General features: G+C 44.8%; 1 protein-coding gene across 1 annotated transcript; it reads left to right on the top strand.

Moving 5' to 3' along the window:
• The first annotated feature begins 16,744 nt into the window (after positions 1–16,744).
• On the top strand, positions 16,745–20,351 carry Thbd (thrombomodulin). Its single transcript, XM_059259636.1, has one exon. The coding sequence runs from the start codon at positions 16,921–16,923 to the stop codon at positions 18,655–18,657; it is 1,737 nt and encodes a 578-aa protein (XP_059115619.1). The 5' UTR covers positions 16,745–16,920; the 3' UTR covers positions 18,658–20,351.
• The last annotated feature ends 4,027 nt before the right edge of the window (positions 20,352–24,378 follow it).

The following is a 24,378-nucleotide window of genomic DNA, read 5'->3' as shown; positions in this document are numbered from 1 at the left end:
TACTGCTCTTGCACAAGATCTGGGTTTTGTTCCCAGCACCTACATATAGCTCTCAACTATCTGTAACTCCAGTTCTAGAGGATCCAATACCTTCTTCTGACCTCTAGGACTTTTGCGTGCACATGGTGCACATAAATACATCCAGGCACACATGCATGCATAAAATAAATAGATGTCTTTAAAAATAATTTTAATTTTTTTCTACTTAAAAAATTATATGTATGTATACATCTGTATGTGAATATGTGCATGTGATGGGAGGTGCCTGCAGAGGCCAGAGGCATCAGGTCTCCCTGGAGCTGAAGTTACAGGCTGTTGTGTGCTGCCTGATATGGGTACTAGAAACTAAACTCAGGTCTTCTGGAGGAGCAGAACATGCTGTAAAATGCAGAGCTGTCTTTCTGGCTTTGTTTCTAACACACTGTCTTGCTGTGGAGCCCAGACTGGCTCCAAACACTCAATCCTCCTTCCTCTGACTCTTGAATTCTGGGTTAGCATGTAAGTGCACCATGAGACCTTGTTAACACTGGGCTTGTGCACCTTATGGGTTTTGACATACACATAGTGATTAATCACACATTTTAGCACAGCAATATCAGACAGGGCAGTTTTAGTGGCATGAATGTCCTCTGTGATCTGTCCACTCAAGCTGCTTCCCTTGAGAACTATGATTTTGTTCATTGATTACATAGTGTTGTCTTTTTGGGGAAGGTGCTTTGCATAGTGTGTAGCATTTTCAGATTGGCTTCTTCTACTTGGCTGAGTGCATTGAAGGTTTATCCAGCCATTTTTATGGCTTGATAATTTTTTTTGGTTTTGATCATTGGCTAATATTCTATTGCCAGTTATCTACTCACCTGCTGAAGAACATCATGGCTACTTCTGAGCCTTGACAATCATGAATAAAGCTACTAATATATTCTCATACAGGCATCTTTGGGGATCGAAGTTTTCAACTCATTTGGATAAATGCCTGGAGGTAGAATTAATGACTGAGAGAGTAAGGGTGTACCTATGTTGTAAGGAAGAGCCAGTCTTCCAGAGCATCTAAGTCATTCTGCATTCCTGTTACTGACAGCCACACTGTCCTACACTGTCATCAAGTGTAAGTGTTGGATTTTAGTCATTCTAATAGTTGTGTATTGGTGTCCCACTGTTTTAATTTGGAGTTCTCACCGAGATATGTTGCTTATATAGATCTTTGCTACCTGTGTCTCTTGGGATTTGGGGGCCATTTTTTTTTTAACTTGAGTTGTTTGCCTGTTGAATTTCAGGAAATCTTTGTGTATTTTGGAGGCTAGTCCTTTCTCAGACAGATATTTTACAAATATGTCTTCCAAGCTGGTGATGGTTTGTCTTTAAATTCACCCAGCGGTGGCATTCATGAAACAATTGTCTTTAATTATGAATGTATTGTACGGTGTACTTTAGCTCCTCTTGGGTGTTGGGAGTTCGGATGAATTTGAGAGAACGCTGAGCTTTCAGGTGGTAGAACAGCGAATACAGAAACTGCACGCCAAATAGAAGCAAGTGCTTTAATTACAGTGTTCCTGTATACGAGAGGCTGAACTCAGGGAAGACGCTGACTATGTTGTTTGACCCCCAGTGAATATTAGGCCAACAATGGGGTGTTAAGATTGAGCTTGGCATTGAGGGAGTTGTGAAGAAAAGGGTCTAGTACTCCACAGAAGGAAGAATGTGAGAGGAAGGGCAAGGAGGTCAGAGTAGGAAAACGCTGCACTAACTGGTGGAAGCCACGGCTGAGGATCTGAAAAAGACATCCTCAACTCTGAGATGTAGGCTTCATCCTCATTTTGAGGGAAGAGGCTGAGCTCAGGAAGATTCACTCTTCTAGAAAGACAGCCAAGACTAGAAATACTTGCTCAAGATAATCCCATGGCTTGGCTCTGTGTTAAGTGTAATGCTTTGAGATTCGTCCATGCTGTTCCACGTTCACTTCTTTAAGCTATTGAATGGAATTCAATACGCCACCATTTATGTATCCATTTTCTTGTTGATGAAAATCTGGTGCTACGGCTCATGTTCTGGAAGCTTGGTCCCCAGTGTGTGTTATTGAGCAATTAGTGGACTCCTTAAGACATAGAGCTTAAATCACTGCTCTTAGAAGGGATTAGGATTCACATCAGGGGGTAAGTTAGGTCTCTCAATAATGAAGTGCTTCAAATGAGATTAGGTTGCTAATGGCAAGATTATCAACATGCTTGGTCACTTCCCTGTGTGCCCTCTCAGGAACTCTTGTCATGTGATTCCATCTGCCAAGGCCTGTGAGTTGAATGACTCTCTTTTCTTTATAATGTTTCCAGTCTTAGCATTTTGTTATAGAAAAAGAAAACTAACGCATATGGGGGTTTCTGCTTTGGGACTATTTTGAATACAGTGGCTGTGCCTCTTCATCTATTCAATGCCCCTTTCACAAGACTGCCTGAATGAAGACTTGAAATGTCTCAGAAGCATAAAAATAGACAAGCTCATATTTCTTTTGACATTTCATTTTGCCTAAGCCATTTTAAGTGTAAACATATGGTTACATGTGGATGTTAGTGTTTATGACTTAGAATTGAGTCCTGGTTTCACAGATACCCCATGTCTTTGGCCAATTTAATCTGCTTAAATTTGGTTTCATCCTCTGTAAAATGGGAATAATAAAAATGATGTGGACACTTGTTATAAGAGTTGAAGGAAATGAATTTTGATTTATACTTGATATGATGTCTGACACAAAGCAAGTTATCAGAAAGTGGAAGGAATGAAGGGAAATGATATATAATAAAGGTTTAATATTAACCCAAAACTCTAAACATCAAGCATGGCAGGGATTCTAGAACTTACCATCAGGGACATCTACAGAGAAAGTGTTTTATAACATTTCTAAGGAAAGGGATTCCATATATCTGAAAATAAAGCTTTCTAAATTGGCCAGTTGTCAGGAATGTGGACTGTTCATTTGTTATTTTAAAGGTAATTTTGCCATCTGTCATTGAGTAAAATGGCATAGTTACACAGTTTTGGTTAGCCTGTGTGTCACCATTTCTGGAAAATGAAATGCTATCATAGATCTGTGGTGATATTGTGTTCCCCAATATATCGTGCACCCTAATAAATTTATCTGGGTCAGAGGACAGAACAGCCACTAGACAGACATAGAGGCCAGAAAATGGTGGCACTCACGCCTATAATCCTAGCATTCCAGAGGCAGAGATCTGCCTGGATCTCTGTGAGTTCAAGGCCACACTGGAAACAGCCAGGTGTGGTAGCAAGAGACTTTAATCCCAGGAAGTAATGGCAGAAAGCAGAAAGGTATATAAGCCATGAAGACCAGAAACTAGAAGCTTTTGTTTGGTTAAGCTTTTAGGCTTTTGAGCAGCAGTACAGCTGAGATTCATTCTGGATAAGGACACAGAGGCTTCCAATCTGAGGAAACAGGATTAGCTGAGGAATTGCAAGGTGAGGAAGCTATGGCTTGTTCTGCTTCTCTGATCTTCCAGTGTTCACCCCAATAACTGGCCATGGGTTTGTTTTTATTAATAAGACTCTTTACGATTCATGCTACATAGACCTTACTCCAAAGAGGAATCTGAGGAAGACTGAGTCCCATGACCGCAACTACCAATGAACTCTGTGCACACCATGTTGCATCAGATAGCTTTCAATGTAGGACACTTATTGTTAACACAGTCCTGAGGTGAATGCAAACCCTGACCAGCCCAGGCTGCACCAACACGGTACTATGCATAACACGTTCTTTTAAAGGAAAACACAAGAGTGGCAAAAATCTAGAAAACACATTCCCTTTCATTACAGTATAGATGTTGACACTTTGATTGTCCAGTGGGTAATGCTCTTGGCAACAGAAGTTTTTAATTGGAAATAGTCAATTTAGTGGAGAAAGAGATGAGGAGGTCATTTAAGAGTTAATAAACTGCAGTCCAAATACTGTATCAGTTTATGTGCTACACCAGAAATACTGGGGACCATATGCCATTTTGGCAAGAAGGCTTTTTCCCACTTGGTTTGGTTACTAATCCTTCACTGTCCTTTCACTCTGGGGCAGTGGTTTTCAACCTTCCCAGTGCTGTGAGCCTTTAATACAGTTCTTCATGTTTTGGTGACCCCCAGTCATAAAATTATTTCATTGCTACTTCATAATTTTACTACAGTTATGAATTGTAATATAAATATCTGCTACCTGCTATGCAGGATATCTGACACAAAACCCCTGTAAAAGTGCCATTTGACCCCCCCAAGGGGTCACAACCCACAGGTTGAGAACCACTGCTCTAGGGGCTCTAGTTTGATGGCTTAGTGCATTCACATGGTCTGTAGAAGGTAGAACAGGGAGACATAAGAGTCAATCAAAGCCAGGCAGTGGTGGCGCACGCCTTTAATTTCAGCACTCGGGAGGCAGAGGCAGGCAGATCTCTGTGAGTTCAAGGCCAGCCTGGGCTACAGAGTGAGTTCCAGGAAAAGGACAAAACTACACAGAGAAACCCTGCCTGTCTCGAAAAAACAAAAAAACAAAAACAAAAACAAAAAAAAAGAGTTAATCAAGGGAAGAGAAACACAGAGTGGGGGAAGGAGGGAGAAACAGAGAGAGAGAGAGAGAGAGAGAGAGAGAGAGAGAGAGAAATAGAAGATGGTTTCTATGCTGATGGCTTTGAAGAAGGAAGAAGGGCCTGGACTGGTAGCCCTAACAAAAGATGAAGGAAAAGACTCTGCCTGGATTTCCCAAAAGGCATTAAGCTCTGTGGAGTCTGAGATTCTGGGTCTCTCATATGTAGAGCTGTAAGATATTGCATTGTTATAAACCACTTGCTTGTGGTAACTGGCTGTCACAACAACTGTAAATGCGTACATCCTATCATAGAAAATACTATACTATTTGTTATTAACAACAGGTATTTTTTTGAGTTTTAAAAACACAACTTAGTAACTGATGGAAACAGATGCAGAAATCCACAGCCAAGCACCAGGCCGAGCTTGGGGAGTCCAGACGAAAAGAGGGAAGAGGAATTATATGAGCAAGCAGGGTCAAGATCATGATGGTGAAATCTACAGAGACAACTGAACCAAGCTCATAGGAACTCACGACCTTTAGACCGACAGCTATGGAGCCTCCGTGGGACTGGACTAGGCTCTCTGCATATGGGAGACAGTTGTTTAGCTTGGTCTGTTTGAGGGGCCCCTGGCAGTGGGATCAGGATCTATCCCTGGTGCATGAGCTGGCTTTCTGGAGCCCATTACCTGTGGTGGAATACCTTGCTCAGCCTTGATGCAGCAGGGAGGGGCTTGGCCCTGCCTCAACTGAATGTACCAGTCTTTACTGACTCCCCATGGGAGCCTTTACTCTTTTGGAGGAGGGTATGGGGGGAGGTCAGGGGGGAAGGATGGGGGGAGTAAGAGGAGGGATGAGAGGGGGATCTGTGGTTGGTATGTAAAATGAATAAAAAAATTCTTAAATAAAAAAAATTGTAACAAAACAAAAAAAACACAACTTAGGTCTATAGTGTCAGAGTAGTCCAATGAATTGAAGATCAGTTAGAATGGACATGTACAAAATGGAGTGTGCACAAGTGTGAAGTCTGAAGGGTCAGAAACTATGGCTCCTGTTGGCTGACTCTGCCCAACCTAATTAGAGGATAGAAGCTCCTTGGTAGCAGGAAAGATAGATCTTGTTAACAGCCAAACAAGAGACGCATTATTACACATCGGGGGTGATGAGTTCAGAGACTGGAGGGCTCTGAAAGAAGGAGTCTCAGACTTTCAGTAAGCTACACAACGAGGTCTCCCCCGTGTCCAGTGAAGATGGGGAATCTGGAGCTATTGGATTGTGCTTTTGTTGGAGGGTACGAGGATGCGTTTCCTCTTACTCATGACACAGAACAGTACTTCTTTCTTGTTCTATGGTACAAAGCTAGTGGCTCTAGGCTTTTCAATCTCCAGTGCATCTTGAGTTTTCTTTTCCTCCTCTTCTTCCAGTCATTAATGCCTCTGTAACCCCATGACTTGTTCAACAGCCAGAGCGGGTAAGAATTTTATTCTGTATCTGTTGAATAAAATACTTCTTAGTCATTGGGTTTCCCCTTTCTATCTCTAGCTCTTCTTTCAACAAGAAGAAACTTTTGTAAGCAAAGTCTGCATCTTCTGAGATTCTTTTGTCAGTGTGTGCAAAGCCAGTTGAGAAATCGATGGCCTGAAGACCCAATCTGTCCCACTGCATGTTTTTAATGTAGCCTGTGAGCCAATAAAAATAGTTTTTTTTACATATTTTAATGTTTAGAAAAAATTAACAGAAGAAAAATATTTCATGGTACATGAGAATTATAAAATTTCACAGTCCATAAACCAAGTTGCATTGGAAGGCAGCCACATGTATTCATTTACATACGGTCTGTGGCAGCTTTTCTGCTGCAACAGCAAAGACCAAATGGCCTGTAAAGGCCAGTGTATTTGTCATCTGGCCCTTAGCAGAAAAGGCGTGTTGACTTTGCCTTAAGGTGTGTGACCTAATAAACTTTGTTCCTCACAATAGTTAATAATGCTTTTTGACTAATAATAGGGGCTAGGCTTGATGATGAAAGGTCTGAGAACCAACAATGTGCAATCCAGTGTACCACACTCAAACCTTGTTCAAGTTCATACAGACATGCTGACACTTAGTAGCATGGTCAGTTTCCTCACTGTAGTGGCAGAAATCTAATGAGGATTTCTTCCTTTACCCTGACAAGAAATCCAGAGCTTGGCAGGACATGACTGCTCTGTGAATTCTGAAGACCCCAGATGCAGGGGTCGGTCATTTCTCTTCCTTTCATTCTACTGTAACTTTCAGCTTCATGACATTGATGCTTGTCCTACTTTTCTTTGTGTCAAAATTCTAACATTCCATTTATCTTGGCTTAAATGTAGATTTCTACCACCACATCAGGGCATGGCTTGGGGTAACTGTGCCCAGGGTCAGAAACTATGATTACAAGGGCCAAGAAAGGGTAAGCCAAGTTCCAAGTGAGAAGCCCAGGAGGGAGAGTTAAGATGATGAGGATGGGATAAGAATCTTGGAAGCCATTAGTTCATGCCTCTTACAGTGAGATTATATTCCTCAAGCCTGTGCCTCAGAATCCAGTGGAAGGCTGAGGCTAACACCTCAGCTTTTGATCCAGTGTGTTAGGGCTGGAGGCCAGGAATTCTCTTTTCAATCAAGTCCCCAGTGGCTGAAGTAGAGAAGATACAAAATTATTGTCTTGATCCACTCTGAGAGAAGACCATCAATAGCCTGATGGGAGGCAAAGGGAAAACCCAACTCCTGTTCAGGATGCTCACTGAGGCCATTGGGTTGACTAGTTGGCTCCTCTAACACAGCTCCTCCAGGGGAGTATATGCAGCAAATCTCCCAAACACCCTCCCCTAGTATCTCTTCAGCAAGCACACTCTGACACAAAAGGCATAGGGTAAAGACAAATATTCTGCATTTCTAACAAGTGTCTAGGTAAAATGGAAGGAGCCAATCTGGGATCACATATGTTGAGCAAGGAATGTAGACTATTTCTTATTTGTAGACTCTTCTATTCCTCAGTCTGTGCCACAGCAGGCCACCCTCTTTCCAATGTGAACTGCATTTCATTCTGCCAAGAGCCCTGAGGCATCCAGAATTCTAGGGAAGAGCATCTGCATCTTTGTTACTTTTATTGAACCCTGGGGACTGATGGGTTTCAATGAGATTCTCAACTCTTTAGAAAGAAATTGGATCAGCAATGGAGTAACAGCAGCAACAGGGAGAGAAACAGAAAGCCAAATATTTTGTTTACAAGGACTGATTAATTCCTAATGAAATACAACTTTTAGACAGAAAGATGAAATACAAAAATGATGTCTAGGCTTAAGACCACAGACAACAGCAGGATGTACAAGATGATAAAATTGAAAGTTCCAGTGTCTCTGGAGTATTTCAAGTTCTGGGTTTACTAATTTTTCAGCTGTTTGTGTTTATCCTATTTGCAGTGGAACCAGCTGGACTTTGAAATTTGCATCATGGCTGGTGTTGCCAAAATTATCTTTTGCAGCTGTTGGCTCAGTAGTTCTTTAGTGGCCAGCTGGTCATCAGGAACAGAAAAGTGACTTCTCATTCTGAGAAAAAAAACAGACAGATAAATGCCCATCCCGTTACCCCATTTCTGGAAAACCCTGGAAGTGACTATGGGAGGATGCAATTTGATGTGTGTTCCAAAAGTCCCTTCCAAGGAGGAATAAACCTCACAGAGGAGCTTTGGCCAATGCTTCTGTGGGATCTGGCATCAATTATCACTCAGTTTAATTATCTGTAATGATTTGGGTGTAGAATGGATGTTTTCCACCCTTCCCTTCACCTTGAAGCCCATGGTGGGTGGGCTGGCTCTTGGTGGAAGTAAGTGGGTCTGCAGCTCCCCCAGTGAGGAGCATTCCTTTGCTCTTTCCAAGGAGAGAGAGATTCTCAGTCATCCACAGGCTTGTGGGTGGCAATGTGATTTTTAAATGATGGACTGAAGTGTTGGCCATCTCTGACCCCAGAATAAAGTCCTCCCCTCCCCTCCTGTCCTTGAAGGCTTCACTCCTAGAGGTGTCACACCTGTCATAGCCATAAAGGGTGTGAGGTTGTTAATCTGCAATCCATAGTCTTGACTGAGCCATATGTGCAGAAAATATGTTGCCAGCCTGTATCATCCTCTGCCAGCTGTTGAAAGAACTCAGTTCAAATCTATTTGGTCATGGTTGGATGGAAAGCTCAAATATTGAGTGTTCCCAACAGAAAGTGCTGGGGATTTTTGTTACAAGGCAGCAGACATTGAATTGTTATGGGATGCAGCTAGTGTTTTCCTCCTTCATGATACCAATGCAAGGCTGTCTGGTTACAGCAGAGATGGGAGGTTCCACACATACTGAAAGAGTGATTCTGACCCTTTATGGAAAAACATATCTGTCTCTGTTCTAGGATGTCCCAAGAATTACTCTAGATCCATGGATCCTACGGAGCTCTCTCACTGCCTGTCCTTTATACATTAAGCTAAGATATAGTGTGATATAGCAGCCAAATAGTAAACTGGGACTGGTAAAGACTAGAGAAAGGCTAGGCACCTTCTGAACGGCCTGAACCCTCGGGATAAAAATCTGTCCTCTTGTAAAATGTGTGTTTGGGGAATCAGGCTTACTGATGCAGGGTGAGCTCACAGGATGCAGAACATATATCTTCTTAAGTCCTAAGAAAAGCTTCTATCTGAAGCTCATTGTGAACAGAGTTAGAAATGTCAAAATAGCTCCTGTTTGCATAAGACTGCAAAAATGAGACTATATTCATAACCAAAGCACTTGGGAGTCACTAATTTTCATTGCTTAGAAGTAATTTCATCTTCTTTATAAAAATTGAAACCTTTACTTATGAAATTTATACTTGTATAACAAAAAACAGAAAACTAAAAAGTGGTTGTTATGCTTTCACTCAGAGACAATTTAACTGTTACAGAGTTTCTAAATTAGGCAAGGCTATTTCCAGAACTTTCCACCCAGTGGTTGTATTAATTATAATACTTTCAATATACTTCTCATGTTAATGAAATGTTCAGCTTTTTTCCCAAAAAAGATTAAAGGCAAGCATTAAATATGTTCAATTAATTTTAGGACAGATGTTTCACTGCTGGATTTCTCACCTTTAATAATTTAAAGTCCATATTAAATTATTCTTCTATCATAACATTAAAATAGATAGTTCTTTTTTTATATTCTCTTCCCTACCAAAATAAGTTATATTCTCTACACATGCTTGATGTTTAAGCCTCTTGTGCTGTGTACTCATGAGCTCTGAATTTACCCCCCAGGAAATGTTTGTGAGAAGTCAAAGCACATTTGACATCTTTCAAATAACACTTCTGAATTTCTTGGCTCTTCTATAAGGGCTAGATTCCAGGGTGCTGTTGCTGAGTGTAAGAGCATATTCATTTCAAAAATGCATTGTGTTTCAAATTAAAATAAGATCTATGAGAAGTATGGTGTGCAAACTAAAGGGAGAGCCTAACATGACATAATGTACCTTGACAAAATACTAGAGGTTGTAATTTGACTGACAGAGAGTTCTATGTTCTTTCAACTTAGTGGTTCTTAATTTGGAAGTTCTGTCAACTTGAAAGGAGAACAGGTACATTTTTATTTTCATTAATCTTGACATGAAATTTAGTGTATGTTTTCATTCAGAAAGAGGAAGAGGAGAAAGAAAAAGAAACAGAAGGGGAGGAACAAGCAGGGGAGGAAGAGAAAGAGGGAAATGAAAAGAAGAAAGAAGGGAGGAAGTGGGAGGCAAAGGAGGCAAAAGCAGAGAAAGAAGGGGAAGGAGGAGGAAGAATAGGAGAAGATGAGAAGAGAAAAGAGGAGGTCAAAGGTGAAGAGGAGAAGAAGAGAAAAAGGAGGAGGAGCCAGCACTTACCACAGCAGTGTTGACAGGACTCGGGCCACCAGCAGTGGGAATCACAGATATTCGCAGATATTTGTGTTGGTGCAGATCTCTAGAAACATTATTTACACAGACCACCAGTTTGAAATGATGGAGAACTGGGATGAAAAATGCTCAAAAAGAAGCATTTGTGGAGGAGGGCAAGCTCAGGGACACCACTGAGAATGTCAAGGCAAGATCTAGGACAAATATAGCATCCTCCCAAACCAGCAGAGGATAATCTTTAATACCAAGCAGCTGAAAGATAGCTGTACCCTGTCTGACTACAACATCTGGAAAGAGTCCATGTACTGAATGCTTTGCCTCAGGGGTGGGATGATAATCTTTGTGAAGCCCCTGACAGGCAAGACCATCACCTTTGAGGTAGAGCCCAGTTACACCACTTGGGAAGCCAAACAATGGGAAGATGGGCATACGTTTCTCACTACAGTATCTAGAAAGAGCCCTCTTTGTACTTGTTCCTGGACTTGGCGGGGGGGGGGAGGGTGTCTTAGTTTCCCCTATCTTTTAAGCTTTCGACAAGCTTAATTGCACTTTCAATAAAGTTGTTGAATTTTTTTAAATAAATCATTTGTTTGCTAGCAGATATTTGTTTTATTTGATCACATTTCAATATGAATGATTTCTTTTTGGAATTCTGTATTTTGGTTGGGGTATTTATTTTAAATATTATTCTGAAAATGAGTCCATAGGCTTTATCTACTAATGATAGATGGTTCATGGCACAATTGCTTCTTATCTCTTATTCATCAACTATTGGCCAATAATATACTGCCATGCCCCATAGGTAGATTGTTTCAGAAGGGTGCCTTGCTCAGTAGGCTTGGATGCTGTTGGTCTCTTTCCATTTTCCTCAAGGTTCCTGCTTTATTTAAAGACTCTTCTGATAAACTGAACTTGGAAGAGTTCTCTGGAAGAGCAGCCAGTACTCTTAACTGCTGAGCCATCTCTCCAGCCACAAAGAGATTATACTTATCCCACATAATAATTTTGATACCTTTGTGGGAATCAATTAACCATAAACATGTTATGTTCAGATTCTTCATTCCACTTTGCTGATTTAGCGGCCATCTGCAAATTTTGCTTGCTATAGCTTTGTAGTATGTTTCAAAAGGAGTAGGTGTGGATTTTCCTTTATTGATCTTTTTTCCCCCAGGAGTTTTTGACTTTTCAATTCACAACTTTACGAATCTCAGGTTACATGTTAAAAAATAATGAGCTGGCATTTTTATAGGTAATGCACAGAATCTTTAGATTAATTTGGAAAACATTGCCTCCTTCTCTGTATTAAGTCCTCTGACCTACAGGCAGTAAGGCAATATTAAAATAAATTTTAAAAGATGTAAACAAACCTTATGTCTGAAAATTAAACATTTAAAAAACTGAGCTGAAATAATTGACATGTTACTAATTAAGTCTCAGATGTGTCCTGCATTATAGATCTTTTATCTAAACAAGGTCTGGTGACTCATTTCACCATGTATTGACTGTGTGATTTTTGGGGGTCACCTATTCTATCTGGGTTTTGGTTTCCACATCTGGAAAATGAGGAGATTAACAGTGGATGCCTCCAGTGTGGACTGGAACCAGAGGCCCTATATCACAACATCTTCAACTGTTTCCCTATGCCTCCTTTGTTCCTTCAGATTTTTTTTCTCAGTTGCTCATTATTATAATTGGCAAAAATGCTTGGCTGCATTAAATTTAATCCAGTAGACAGTGACTTTCTAGTGAGGACCTAGAACCATGCTGAGCATTGGAAGCAATTAGTGGCTGCACTCAAATTCCAGAGAAATGTGTGATTTTTTTTTTTAGCTAAAATTTGAGAGTTCATTATAGTTCAGTTTTACTAAATGCTTTACACACATAAACCTATGAAATTCTCATAATGCTTTTACTATTATGATTCTTATCACCCAGTTGAGGAAACTGGGGCCCAGAGAGACCAGAGAAATGTGAGGTTTTCAAAAATCTTAAAATTAAGAAAGAAAAATCTTGTAAATGATGGGGGTAGGACTCAAGAGCAGCCAAGTTAGCTCTAAATCCTGTACTCTAAATTACCCTGAAGGTTCTGAGGTCCTTCATCCTTGGCTTTGCAGGTTTCTTTGAAGAAATAACCCAGAGGGACACCAAAAAGTGCACATCACTACTAAGTGTACAGATGCTCAGTCACTCCTGGGTGCTGACTCTGCACAAGCCGTGATAGTAGATGTGAGGGATACAAAGAGGTGCAAGAGCCATGACTCACCCTGGGAAGCCAGACTATAAGTGCAGCCAAAGGTGGACACATGGGTGACTTAGTGAACTGGGAAGAAGCAGAAAGTAGAAAGACTCATAGGAAGGGCACAGGGAGATCAACTCTGTTGTAGTTACTCAGAAACACTCGTTGATGAGGCAGCTTGCCAATGAGAACTTAGAAGGGAAGGCTTACAGAACATAGGGACGAAGAGGTGGGTTATCCTAGCAGAGGAAGAGATGGGAGATGGAGACTGGATGCTGGACACCGATTAGAAGCTGCTCTCGCCAGGACTTTTAACATCCATTGGGCCTAGAAGAACATTGATCCCTGAAGCTGTGTGAGGAGGCAGAGTGCAGATTCTCACTCCAGATCTCAGCTCAGTGTTCTTAAATGCAAACCCCCTTGCTTGTGGCCTTGAGCACCTTCAGGAAGGAAGGGAGCAGAAAGGAGCTCAGGGTTCCCTGAGTCTGTAGTGAGTAAAACTGAGGAGGGGTATGAGGATCCAAGTGGCACGGGCAGTGGCAGAGAAGGCAGAGAGATTTAGAAGCCAGGAGCAGAGTCGAGAACCCAATTGCCTCAAAATCAATTGTTATGTCAGGAGCAGTGATGCTTGAGAATGGAGAGGACAAGAAAAAACCAGATGGAGCCTGAGACAGAGGATGAAAAGATGGTTTCACACTGGCTGGCTTGCATAAGACTCTCCACTGTTGTTAACCGTTTCCTCTGAGATTAAAACATTCTATCCTGCAGAGAAAGTCAACAACTCAAAAATATCTCCAGGAAGTCCCTGAAACTGACCAAATTTATGGGGCCCCTTCCTGCCAGAGTAAGCAATAAAAGCTGAGATTCTCTCTCAGAAGAGTGGAGCCACGCTGCAAAGAAGACCTTGAAGCCAAGTCAGTGGCCTGGAAGATGTTTAGAAAAACTGAAACACCTGGAAAGGACACTCTGCAAACTGTTGAGCTCTCTGCAGGCTGGGAAACGTGCTCCAGGTTCCCAGCTTTGTGGGCTGTCACATATTCTGAGGTGGGCTTTGGTAATGCAGTTGTCTTTGAGTGCCTTCTAAGTAACCCCTCACCCGTATTCCTCCAAGTAACCCAATAAAACACATTGGTTCACCAAGTTGGACTTTGTATCTGTACTTTGGTTTGTCATGGATTCCCTACCTAGGGTGAGTAGACCTGTGTTGCATTTCCCTGAAAAAGTTTTGTCATACAACACCCATGAAAGATGGCAATGAATCAGCAAAAACCCCTCCAAGACCCTAACCAGCTCTTGATCGTATTCATGGTTGGTCTGCTGGCTAGTTCAGTGCCAACTTGGCACAAGCTAGAGTCATTTGGGAAGAGGGGACCGTAATTGAGAAAATTCGCCCACTAGATTGTCCTGTAGTTGAGCACTTTCTTGATTGATGACTGGTGTGGGAAAACCCATCTCCTTGTGGGCAGTGTCATCCTTAGGGTGGTGATCTTGAGTGATATAAGAAGCAAACCGAGCAAGCCGTGAGGAGCAAGCCAGTAAGCAACATTCTGCTATGGCCTCTGCATCAGTTCCTGCCTTTAGGTTCCTGCCCTAACTCTTCTGGATGACAGTCTGTATGCTATTAAGATGAAATAAACCCTTTCCTCCCCAGTTGCTTTTGGTCATGGTGTTTTATCACAGCAACAGAAACCTTAATTAAGACAGCTGGCATGCTCAGAACTCCCAGCTCAGGAGGATAACCACCCTTTAATGCTGTGCTGTCACGGTACTGATTTACTAGTGCTTGAACAAGGCCCCTGGTTCACACTCTTCAGACAGTGCAGGAGGTCCTGTTGTCTTCTACTTAGAGAATGTCTCTAGTTTGGGGTAATGCCCCTGGAGGTCCCATCTCACATCAGAAGGTTGCCTCCTTCCCCATAGGCCATCCTCATTGTCCAATCCTTGGCCATTCCTTCCTCTTTCCCAGAACCCATGTAGCTGTACTCATTCCCAGAGCTTAAAAGTTTGGTATCCATTAGCAGCTCTGGAGTTTTCTTGACTGAGAGTTGGGGAAGTTTTGAACCAATAAAGAAAAGGCACGCCCTTAATCCCAGCACTCGGGAGGCAGAGCCAGGCGGGTCTTTGTGAGTTCGAGGCCAGCCTGGGCTACAGAGCAAGCTCCAGGACAGGCACCAAAACTACACAGAGAAACCCTGTCTCGAAAAACCAAAAAAAAAAAAAAAAAAAAGAATCCAGTACTTAACGCCCTTTAAGGCGCAAAGCTACACAGAGAAACCCTGTCTCGAAAAACCAAAAAAAAGAAAAGTTAAGCCAATGGAACTCTACAGGTCCCAGCTCTGGCTTGGCAGAGCTCCGCATGGGCTACGGAGGATGTCCCACCTGCTTCCTTTCACAGTCTTGGTGCTCTCACCCTACCCCGCCAGTCAAGGGTCCATCTGTGCCTGTTTTTCCCCACATGAGGATACAGCAATCTTCTGTTCCCTATTAAAATCCAAGCTCTACTGGATCAGCAAAGCGATTCATGTTTAAGCAGTGAGAACTATGTGGGGCTTCCCACAGCTGAATTTCCTAATATCAGGCTAGGCCCCAAGCAGCCCACACTCTTCTCCATAGTAGTTGTTATGCTCCATTATCCTTGGATTAGTCTAGAGTTCAACAGCGCCGCCTCCTGGCAATGGGGTGGAAGTGACAGCCGTAGAGGGTAGGGGTGTGTGTGTGTGTGTGTGCGCGCGCGCGCGCGCGCTTTGATTTGAACCCCGCCCTCCACATTCTTGGTGAGTGCTTAAGCAGATAAAAGTCCTAAGTAACAGACTCCCATCCGCCCCTCCCAGAGTTGGTGAGTGCTAATGCAGATAAAAGTCCTAGTGACAGACTCCCATCCGCCCCTCCCAGAGGCTCGGCATCCTGCCCACAGGACCCCTCCTCTTGAATGCCTTTTGTGAGCAAATGGAATGTGTAGGCATCTCTATCTTTTGAGCCTCTCAATCATCACCTCAAAGGAAACCAAGTGGACTCCGTTGCAGCTCACACCGCCTCCTTGCGGTGGCTCCTAGCCAGTTTCTTTGAGGTGTGCGGGGGATGGGCTTGGAGTAAACAAAACAAAACAAAACAAAACAAAACAAAACAAAACAAAACAAAACAAAACAAAACAAAACACCAGAACAAAGGAACGCAACACTCTCCCCTACAGGGTTCTTCAGGAGTAGTACTAGGGAAGAGGGCCAGGATCTCTGAGCCCAGCGCTTGCACGACTTTCTCACGCAACCAGCTAGGGTCCGGCCTTGGAGATACCTGCCCAGGAACTGGCCATTGCCGGCCAGTCTTCAGAGTGGAGAGGAGGGGCGGAGAGGAGGGTCTGGTGTTATTAGGCCAGTCTTCTTGCTGGTGCAGTTGTTTCCCAAACCCAGTCTAAGTTCCTTTGGGACTTAGCTCTCCATTTGTGGCCGCAGCCAGGCTTCCTAGTTAGTCCTCCGTGGTCTAGCTTAATCAATCCTGTCCATCCTCTTGTTGTTTGCTAATCCCTCCCAGTGTCCTGCAGGTTTCAGACACACCCTCTAACCGACTCTTAGCTTCTTCTTCCTAAAGCCCCACCAACAAGACCATCCTTTAAAGTTTGGTAGCCTCTATGGGGAAGTGTGTACATGTTTGTGTGTGTGTGTGTGTGTGTGTGTGTGTGTATGTGTGTGTGTGTGTGTGTGTGTGTGTGTGTGTGTGTGTGTGTATGAAGGGGCTTAAAGACAGGCTACCCGCAGGCTACCTCGGAGTGTCTGGGGCGGGAACTGTCGCCTCGCTGACAGGGTTCTGTTCTTTGGTGGTGGTGCCTGCGGGCTCCGTCCGAGGACCTCCGTGAGCCCTGGCCGAGTTTTACTCATCACACAGAGGTGATCCTAGGCTGGAGGGCGGGCTCAAGGCGTCCGGAGAACCCAGTAATCCGAGAATGCAGCATCAGCCCTTCCCACCAAGCACTTCCTTCCTTTTCCCGAACGTCCAGAGAGGGAGGGCCGCGCATTTATAAACTGGAGCCGCAGCGGAGTGGCATGTCAGAGGCTGACTCGCTGGGACCAGGAGCTTGGGCTAGAAACGTCTAGGCTGAGACAGAGGCTAGCTGCTCTTGCCCGAGGCTTCCGAAAGCTCCCCTCGGGCGCTGGGTGCCTACACCTCGCTGGACTAGCGTTTTCCCCCGGAACTTGCACACTAACCACTGGACAGCATGCTTGGGGTTCTCCTTCTAGGTGTGCTGGCTCCAGCCGGCCTGGGGATCTCCCCAGCAGCCAAGTTGCAGTCCAGAGGCAGTCAGTGCGTGGAATACGAGTGCTTCGCGCTTTTCCAGGGCCCCTTGACCTTCCTCGATGCCAGCAGTGCCTGCGAGAGCCTACAAGGACATCTAATGACAGTGCGCTCCTCAGTGGCTGCCGATGTCATCTCCCTTCTGCTGAGCGACAACAATAGTATGAACTCACGTCCCTGGATCGGCTTACAGCTCCCACAGGGCTGCGGCGACCCGGGGCATCTCGGGTCCCTGCGCGGCTTCCAATGGGTTACTGGCGACAACCACACAAGTTACAGCAGGTGGGCGCGGTCCAACGACCAGGCGGCTCCACTCTGCGGCCCGCTGTGCGTCACGGTCTCAACCGCAACAGCGGCTGCACCCGGTGAGCCTGCCTGGGAGGAGCAGCGGTGCGAGACCGAGGCCGACAGCTTCCTCTGCGAGTTCCACTTCACAACGTCCTGCAGGCCTCTGGCGGTGGATCCCCGAGATCCCGAGGCTGCTCACATCTTCAGCACCTACCAAGCCCCTTTCGGGGTCCGTGGTGCGGACTTTCAGACTCTGCCGGTAGGCAGCACCGCTGTGGTGGAGCCCCTTGGCTTGGAGCTAGTGTGTAGGGCCCAGCCTGGAACTTCTGAGGGACACTGGTCTCGGGAAGCGACAGGAGCCTGGGACTGCAGCGTGGAGAATGGTGGCTGCGAGTACTTGTGCAACCAGAGCACAGGCGAGCCCAGATGCCTCTGCCCCAGCGGCACCGACCTGCAGGCGGATGGTCGTTCATGCATAAAACCCTTGGTGTCATCGTGCAACGACCTCTGCGAGCATTTTTGTGTCAACAGCCCCGACGTGCCAGGCTCCTACTCCTGTATGTGCGAGACAGGCTACCAACTGGCGGCGGACCAACACCGGTGCGAGGATGTGGACGATTGTAAGCAGGGGCCCAATCCATGCCCGCAGCTCTGTGTCAACACCAAGGGTGGCTTTGAATGTCTCTGCTATGATGGCTATGAGTTTGTGGATGGAGAGTGTGTGGAGAGCCTAGATCCGTGCTTCGGATCTAACTGCGAATATCAGTGCCAGCCAGTGAGCCCCACCGAGTACCGTTGTATCTGTGCTGAGGGCTTTGCACCTAAACCCCACGAACCTCAAAGTTGCGAAATGTTCTGCAATGAAAGTTCATGCCCGGCAGACTGTGACCCTAACACCCCTGAGTTTTGCCATTGCCCTGAAGGCTTCATCCTGGACGAAGGTGCCATATGCGTGGACATTGACGAGTGCAGTCAAGGAGAATGCTCCGCCGGCAGTGAGTGTCGAAATCTTCCGGGCTCCTATGAGTGCATCTGTGGGCCTGACACGGCCCTTGTCGGCCAGGTTACCAAGGACTGTGACCCCATCCCTGTTAATAAATACAATGAGGACTCCGGCTCTGGGGAGCTCCCGGTCAGTCCGACGCCAGGCTTTCCAACAGGTCCGCCGTCTGCAAAGCCAGTGAATTCTGGCGTGCTCATTGGCACCTCCATCGCCAGCCTGTCCCTGGTGGTGGCGCTTTTGGCGCTTCTTTGTCACCTGCGCAAGAAGCAGGGAGCGGCGCGTGCACAGCTGGAGTACAAGTGCGCATCACCAGCCAAGGAGGTAGTACTGCAGCAGGTGAGGACTGATCGGACGCTGCAGAAGTTCTGAGGGACTTTGCCCCAGAGACCCAGGTTGCCTTTGTCTTTCCTGGTTCAGTACCTCTTCTCTCTCTCTCTCCGGCCCTCCCAGCTGTGCTCCCTGACAACTTAAAAGCGTCCCCGCTGCCAAGATAACCGGAGAAGACCTTACCCCATCCCCATGAGAAGCAGGGGTGGGGAGGACTTGAAGTGAGAGAGCCCAGCTTCTTCCAAGTCCATACTGAACAACTGGGCGGGCGGAGGTCGCAAATACACAGTGAAGAGTGTCCCAGGCCCTCACCTCAGAGTGTAGGATGTGTAGGCGCTGCTGATCTTTAGCCTTTAGGCAAAAAGCTTGACGTCACGGGCTAGAGATGACCCAGATATTTATTTTTTTAGAGTACTTAGATATTCTTCCCTTTGGTTTTCCCTGTCTGTAAGTCTCCAGTCCGCCCACCCTTTCTCTGTCCCTCTATGCCTTCCCCTCCCCTTCACACTCTCCCTTTCTCATTTTTCTGCCCCCCAAATCTGATCTTACTTTGCTTTCACCCTTCTCTCCAGACAAAACTCTTATGTGAAACAGAAAAGAAACACTAAACGCAGAAAGTTTTCTTTTTCACCGGCTTTGGCAATTTAATTGGAAAATTCAGGTTTCCAGAGCAAAATAATTTTAAGGAAAGTTAAAATGCTATAGCTGAACACTAGTTAATAGTGCTGGAATGTCACAGAAATTAAATTCAAGGAGGTTGGGTTTTTTTGTTTTGTGTTTTTTCATCTTTATTGTTGAAAAGGTGAGCCTGGGTTTTATTGTTGTTGCTGTTGTTTTGATTTAGAATGACCAAAAGGTAATTATTGTTAAGCTTTTTGTATGCCGGCTCCTATAGTGTTACTTATTTTTGACAGTGTTGAAAATGTTCAGATGAGCCTTCCTCCAACGTTTTGGTGTTGCAATAGGACATTGCCATCTTCAGACGTATTGGGCCACATTCATAGCTATCCTGGGATGTATGTGGTCCTTAGGCTGGACATATCTGAGACTGACAGATGGAAGCATCTTCCAGAAAAATTTTGAGTTATGTGCTTTGTGCCTAGCTGACTCTCAACTGCTCTTGCCACTTACAGTCCCAAATAAAAGCAGTATGATGCTTAGGGAGATATGGGAACTTGGGAATAGAGCCTGGAGGGTGCCTAGATATGGCCTTGTCTTAATGAGGTTCTTGGACAATATCTTCTACTTCAGAGGGACCTTTTAGCCCTGGCCACTGGCCCATGAACAAGAATTGGAACCTCCCTTGGGATCTGGCTAGAATTGCAAAATCCTAAGCTCACCCTCCCCACTTACAAGAAGCTGCATTTTAACAACTTTCTGGAGAACATTAAATGTCAGTTAATAATAAGTAGCAGGCCATGGTAGGCCATTTATTATTAAGAAACTGAGGAATTTTTCACTGCATAGCTTTGCTTTCTGTCTAAAAAAAAAATGACTAGGTACACACCTCTAGATATTACCACACAGGGTCCAGAAGGGTTTTGGTTTAACTAAGCTAGGAATGAACTCATATGTCAGTGTAAGAAACAAATGTATCATATGTGTATCTTTTGTAAGGAAAGGTTTTTCTTTACTGTTTTGTAAGCTCGGCGTATTTGTACATATTTATTTATTGGAGTTTAGCTAGAACACAGGCAAAGCCTTTGCTTATGATGTCACATGTACAAAATAAACAGATTACAATGAGCTGTTGAGTGTCTCTTGTCCTTCCTTTCTCTCTCCCAGTTCCCTCATTTTTATGCCTTATTTTATGCACACAAACATGCAAGCTCCAGGACATACATTAAAGGCTGCCCTGCACCCTATCACCTGCTCACGGCACAATCTCTGGCTTTAAATGTCCCTTCCAAAAGAAAGTTATTTTCCATGTAGAAGGAGTTTATGTTATCTCTGTACACACAGGTATTTATTTTTTATTTGTGTAACCATAACAACTTTATACAGGATGCCTCATGTCTGTGTTTTCAGACACTCTAGGATCTGAGGCATTTTTAGTTTCCCAGCTGAGTGTTTTTCTGTGTGTGCTTCAACATTGCCTGTTCTGTTCTCTGACATGTAAAACTCAAGATTATCATGAGAGGGCTATGGCCCGAATTCATGTATTGTTTCTGAATGCCAAGGTCATTTCTTCTGGTACGAACCAATCCTTATCGCTGCTGGTAATGACAGGCATTACTGTCTTTGTTACACTGATCTCTAGGGCCTTTTTTGTGGAAAGGTGTAACTATCTGAATTTTATGTGTAGGAATATGAAAGTTTCCATGAGGAAAACATGAGAAAAAAACAGTTAAGTAAGTCATTCAGGTAATTTTAGGCATCCAAGTAGGGCAGAGATTCTTGGTGTTGACTTGGGCTGTTACTGTGGGAAGGCAGTGTGTGTGTGTGTGTGTGTGTGTGTGTGTGTGTGTGTGTATTGGCAGTATGGCTGTGTGCATATGTTATTCACCTCTGTAGATACTTATGGAGGTCAGAAGTCAATATCGGGATGTCTTTGTAAATTGTGTCTCTACCTTATTTTATTTTATTTTTTAAATTGAGACAGGACCTGTCATTGATCTGGATCTCCCTGTCTTCAGGTAGATGAGTCCTTCGGGATCTCTCTTACTTTCTAAGACTGGGTTGCAGATGAATACTACCATGTCAGGCTTTTATGTGGGTTTGAGGGGGATCTTAACTCAGGTTCTCACACTTGTGCAACAAAGCACTTCACCGTGGCCCCACAGGTGGAGATTTCATCATGCATTCCAGTGATCAGTGAGAATGGAGGTGAGCCCAAAGAGGTGCAGGTGGATGATGCTGGGAGTCCTGAGGAAGGGAATTTCCTTAGTGCTGCAAGCCACTCTGGGATGTTTTATCAGGAACATGCTGGGTTTGAAAATTGTTTAGAAAGATAATAGAAACTTCTAGAGTATTTACAAGTCCCTAAAAAAAGAAACATGCAGTTTGTCTTGTCTAGTCAGCAGAGCTAATATGAACTAGGATTATCATAGACACCTTGATTTGACCCCAGCCTGATAGTTGGGTTTATGTTACCACAGGCCCCCTCCCATGTTTGAAAATGGGAGCCAGAAGTGCTACCTCCATTCGGTTGTATGAGGAGTAAAATGATGAGCAAGCAGTTTCTGGCTCATAGTACATGGTTAATAACTGTAAGGCTATGAGCCATTGGGTGAATAGATGCTTACATGAATAAAGAGAAGGTTACATTGGAATGGAAACACCATGGAGGCAAATGCAAGGCAGTACAAGAATGACCTTTAAGGACATATAGCCACTTTGCAAGGGTGCTATCAGCCCTGGGGCAACTGTGGTGGTGGACTGGAGTATCGGTCACAGTTTAAGGAGGGCGATGTTTGCAGGGTGAGAGTGACCCTATAGGCAATCCAAGCTCCAAGCGCTCTAGCTTTACTTTCTACTTCTAAATCTCATAAACATGGAGGGCCACAGAGACCTCTGCCATCACAGAGAGGAGAGAAAATGCTCTCAGAGGGCTGGGGGAGAAACTGGCTCCGGTCCAGATGGGTCTGGCCTCCTGTGTGGGTGACACTGGGAACAACGCTGTGCTGTGGACAAGGCCGGGATCTCTAATGCTGCTCGTGTTCTTGGACTAACCAGTAGTGACACAGCAATCTCAGGAAAACGGAGTTTACAAAGAACACAAAACACATCACGGTGGTTAGGCTCTGAGAGGATGGTACCCAGCCGCATCTCCTGACCTTTGCCTGATGTTCATAAATGACACAGGCCACACCCAGATCTGTTTGTTTTGTGTTTTTTTTTTTTTTCTTTTTCCAGAACGAATGCCTGGCTCAGCACTACCTTTTTGCTTCAAGTGGGTTCTTCCTCCTTTTTCTCTTGGTCAGCAGGTTCAGACATAAGCAAACAATTGATTTCCTCACTCATGAAAAGCTACGTATTGTTTTAACATTATATTCTAACAGAATGAAACTCCTTTTCAGCCTGTTTTGAAAGTGTGATTGCAAAACACAAAAGAGTCCATGGAATGTGTTCCCTCAAGTCATGCCTACTTGAAATGGGGTGGGGGGTGGGGCAGAGGGCTTCAGGGATCTGGGGAAAGCACCAGGATTCAAAGCTGGGCCTTGTGGTAATTGTGACACTCAGACTATAGGCTGGGGATGTCTGTCTTTAAGCCTCTGCCTGGAGGAAATCTGTTGTGATAGGGAGTTACAGGATGGTGGCAGAAGCAGGCCTGCCATTTGTCTGCACCTCCTTCAGAGGCCTCATCTCACTAGCATGGCCTTGGCATCTGCCTCTCAGGCCTCAACTGCAAAAACACTTGGCTGGTGGAAGAAGGTGAGCTTGTTCAGAGAAGGGGAGAGAGGGAAGGAGGGAGGGAGATAAAGGAGAGAGAGAGAGAGAGAGAGAGAGAGAGAGAGAGAGAGAGAAGAAGAAGAAGAAGAAGGAGGAGGGGGAGGAGGGGATGGAGGGAAGGAGGGGGGGGGACACTTTGCTCTAGCCACTCTCTGCTTGGGTTTAATTACCTTGAGAAAAAGACCTCACCTTGCACAGACTCAGTCACTATCACTTTGCTAACAGCAGCCCCTGTCTTTCCACTGTAAGACATTTGTTGATGCTATTAGAAGATACAGGAACCCAGTGAGCACCCACTGGGGCTTTCATGTTCTTGTGTCTCAGAATGAGAAACTTGACAGGGACACACAGACAGCGGTAGAAGCAGAACAAGTTTATTACGGAAGAAAGCACTTCCAGAGGAGGAAGTGGGTCAGTAGCTCAATGGTACCCATGTCCTACCTCACAGATTGGAAGGAACCTTTGCGCAGGCTCTATTTGTTACACCTCAGCTTTGGTGAGAAGGGGTTAGCAGTCTTCCCTTCAGTCAACTAGTTTCTTTCCCATGCTAACTTTGACCTCACTTTCTGCCCTACTCTCCTGCTGCAAGTGGAAACGGTGGTGTGCAGGTATGCACCACCAACGCAAACACCTGAGATTCTTCGCAGGCGTTTAACTGCCCCCTGTGTTTTCATCCTCCTCCTTCAAGGTGGTTCTGCAGGAACCCAGCACTGACAGCAAGAGGAGCTGGCTGGCCAGACGGGCTAGAGTGAGATTCTGCTTTCTTGGACTTTGAAAGCACAGGAAGCCAGCCTAAATAAGAAGCTGTATCAGAGTGACACAAACCCAGGACAGGCTGTCTTCAGAGCAGTTAGCAGAGGCAGACCACAGCAGAGGCAGGGTCTGGAGGAATACCCTCACTGTTCTTCCAGGAAGGGAGCATGGGTTTCTGGCCTGGAAGGAAGCCACATTCCTTCTCCATTGTCCCAAAGGTTACAAGGTCCACAGGGAGTTCACAACTTTGCCTAGGAACTTATTCAATGTCCCCGTTTGTTTAAGAGGCTTCTGAAGTACAGAGCGCTTCTTCCAGGTTTCGGACTGAAGGGCAGGCTGCAGCTGCCTGGGTCTCTGGGCTGAGTTCTCCCGGGTAGTTGAAGGAACCCAGGGCTGGTATAATGAGGGCAGCACTCAAAGATTTAGGGAGAGCCTGATTGTAATTTTACATGCCTCTTGTCTTCCCTGTGGTCCACTTCTGTAGGCTACAGATCACAAAGAAAGCAAGAAGGATGGAAATCGTGTCTCTCTTGATTGGGGTGTCAACTTCAGACCTGTGACTGCACATCAACAGTCACAGAACAGCACACCTGGAAAGGGTGAATTCTACCTTATGCA

The sequence above is a fragment of the Peromyscus eremicus genome, chromosome 4 (assembly GCF_949786415.1).
Source record: "Peromyscus eremicus chromosome 4, PerEre_H2_v1, whole genome shotgun sequence".
In the NCBI taxonomy this organism is placed as follows: Eukaryota; Metazoa; Chordata; class Mammalia; order Rodentia; family Cricetidae; genus Peromyscus; species Peromyscus eremicus.
Note: the sequence above shows the minus strand (reverse complement) of the source record. Positions and strands in the feature narration are given on the sequence as shown.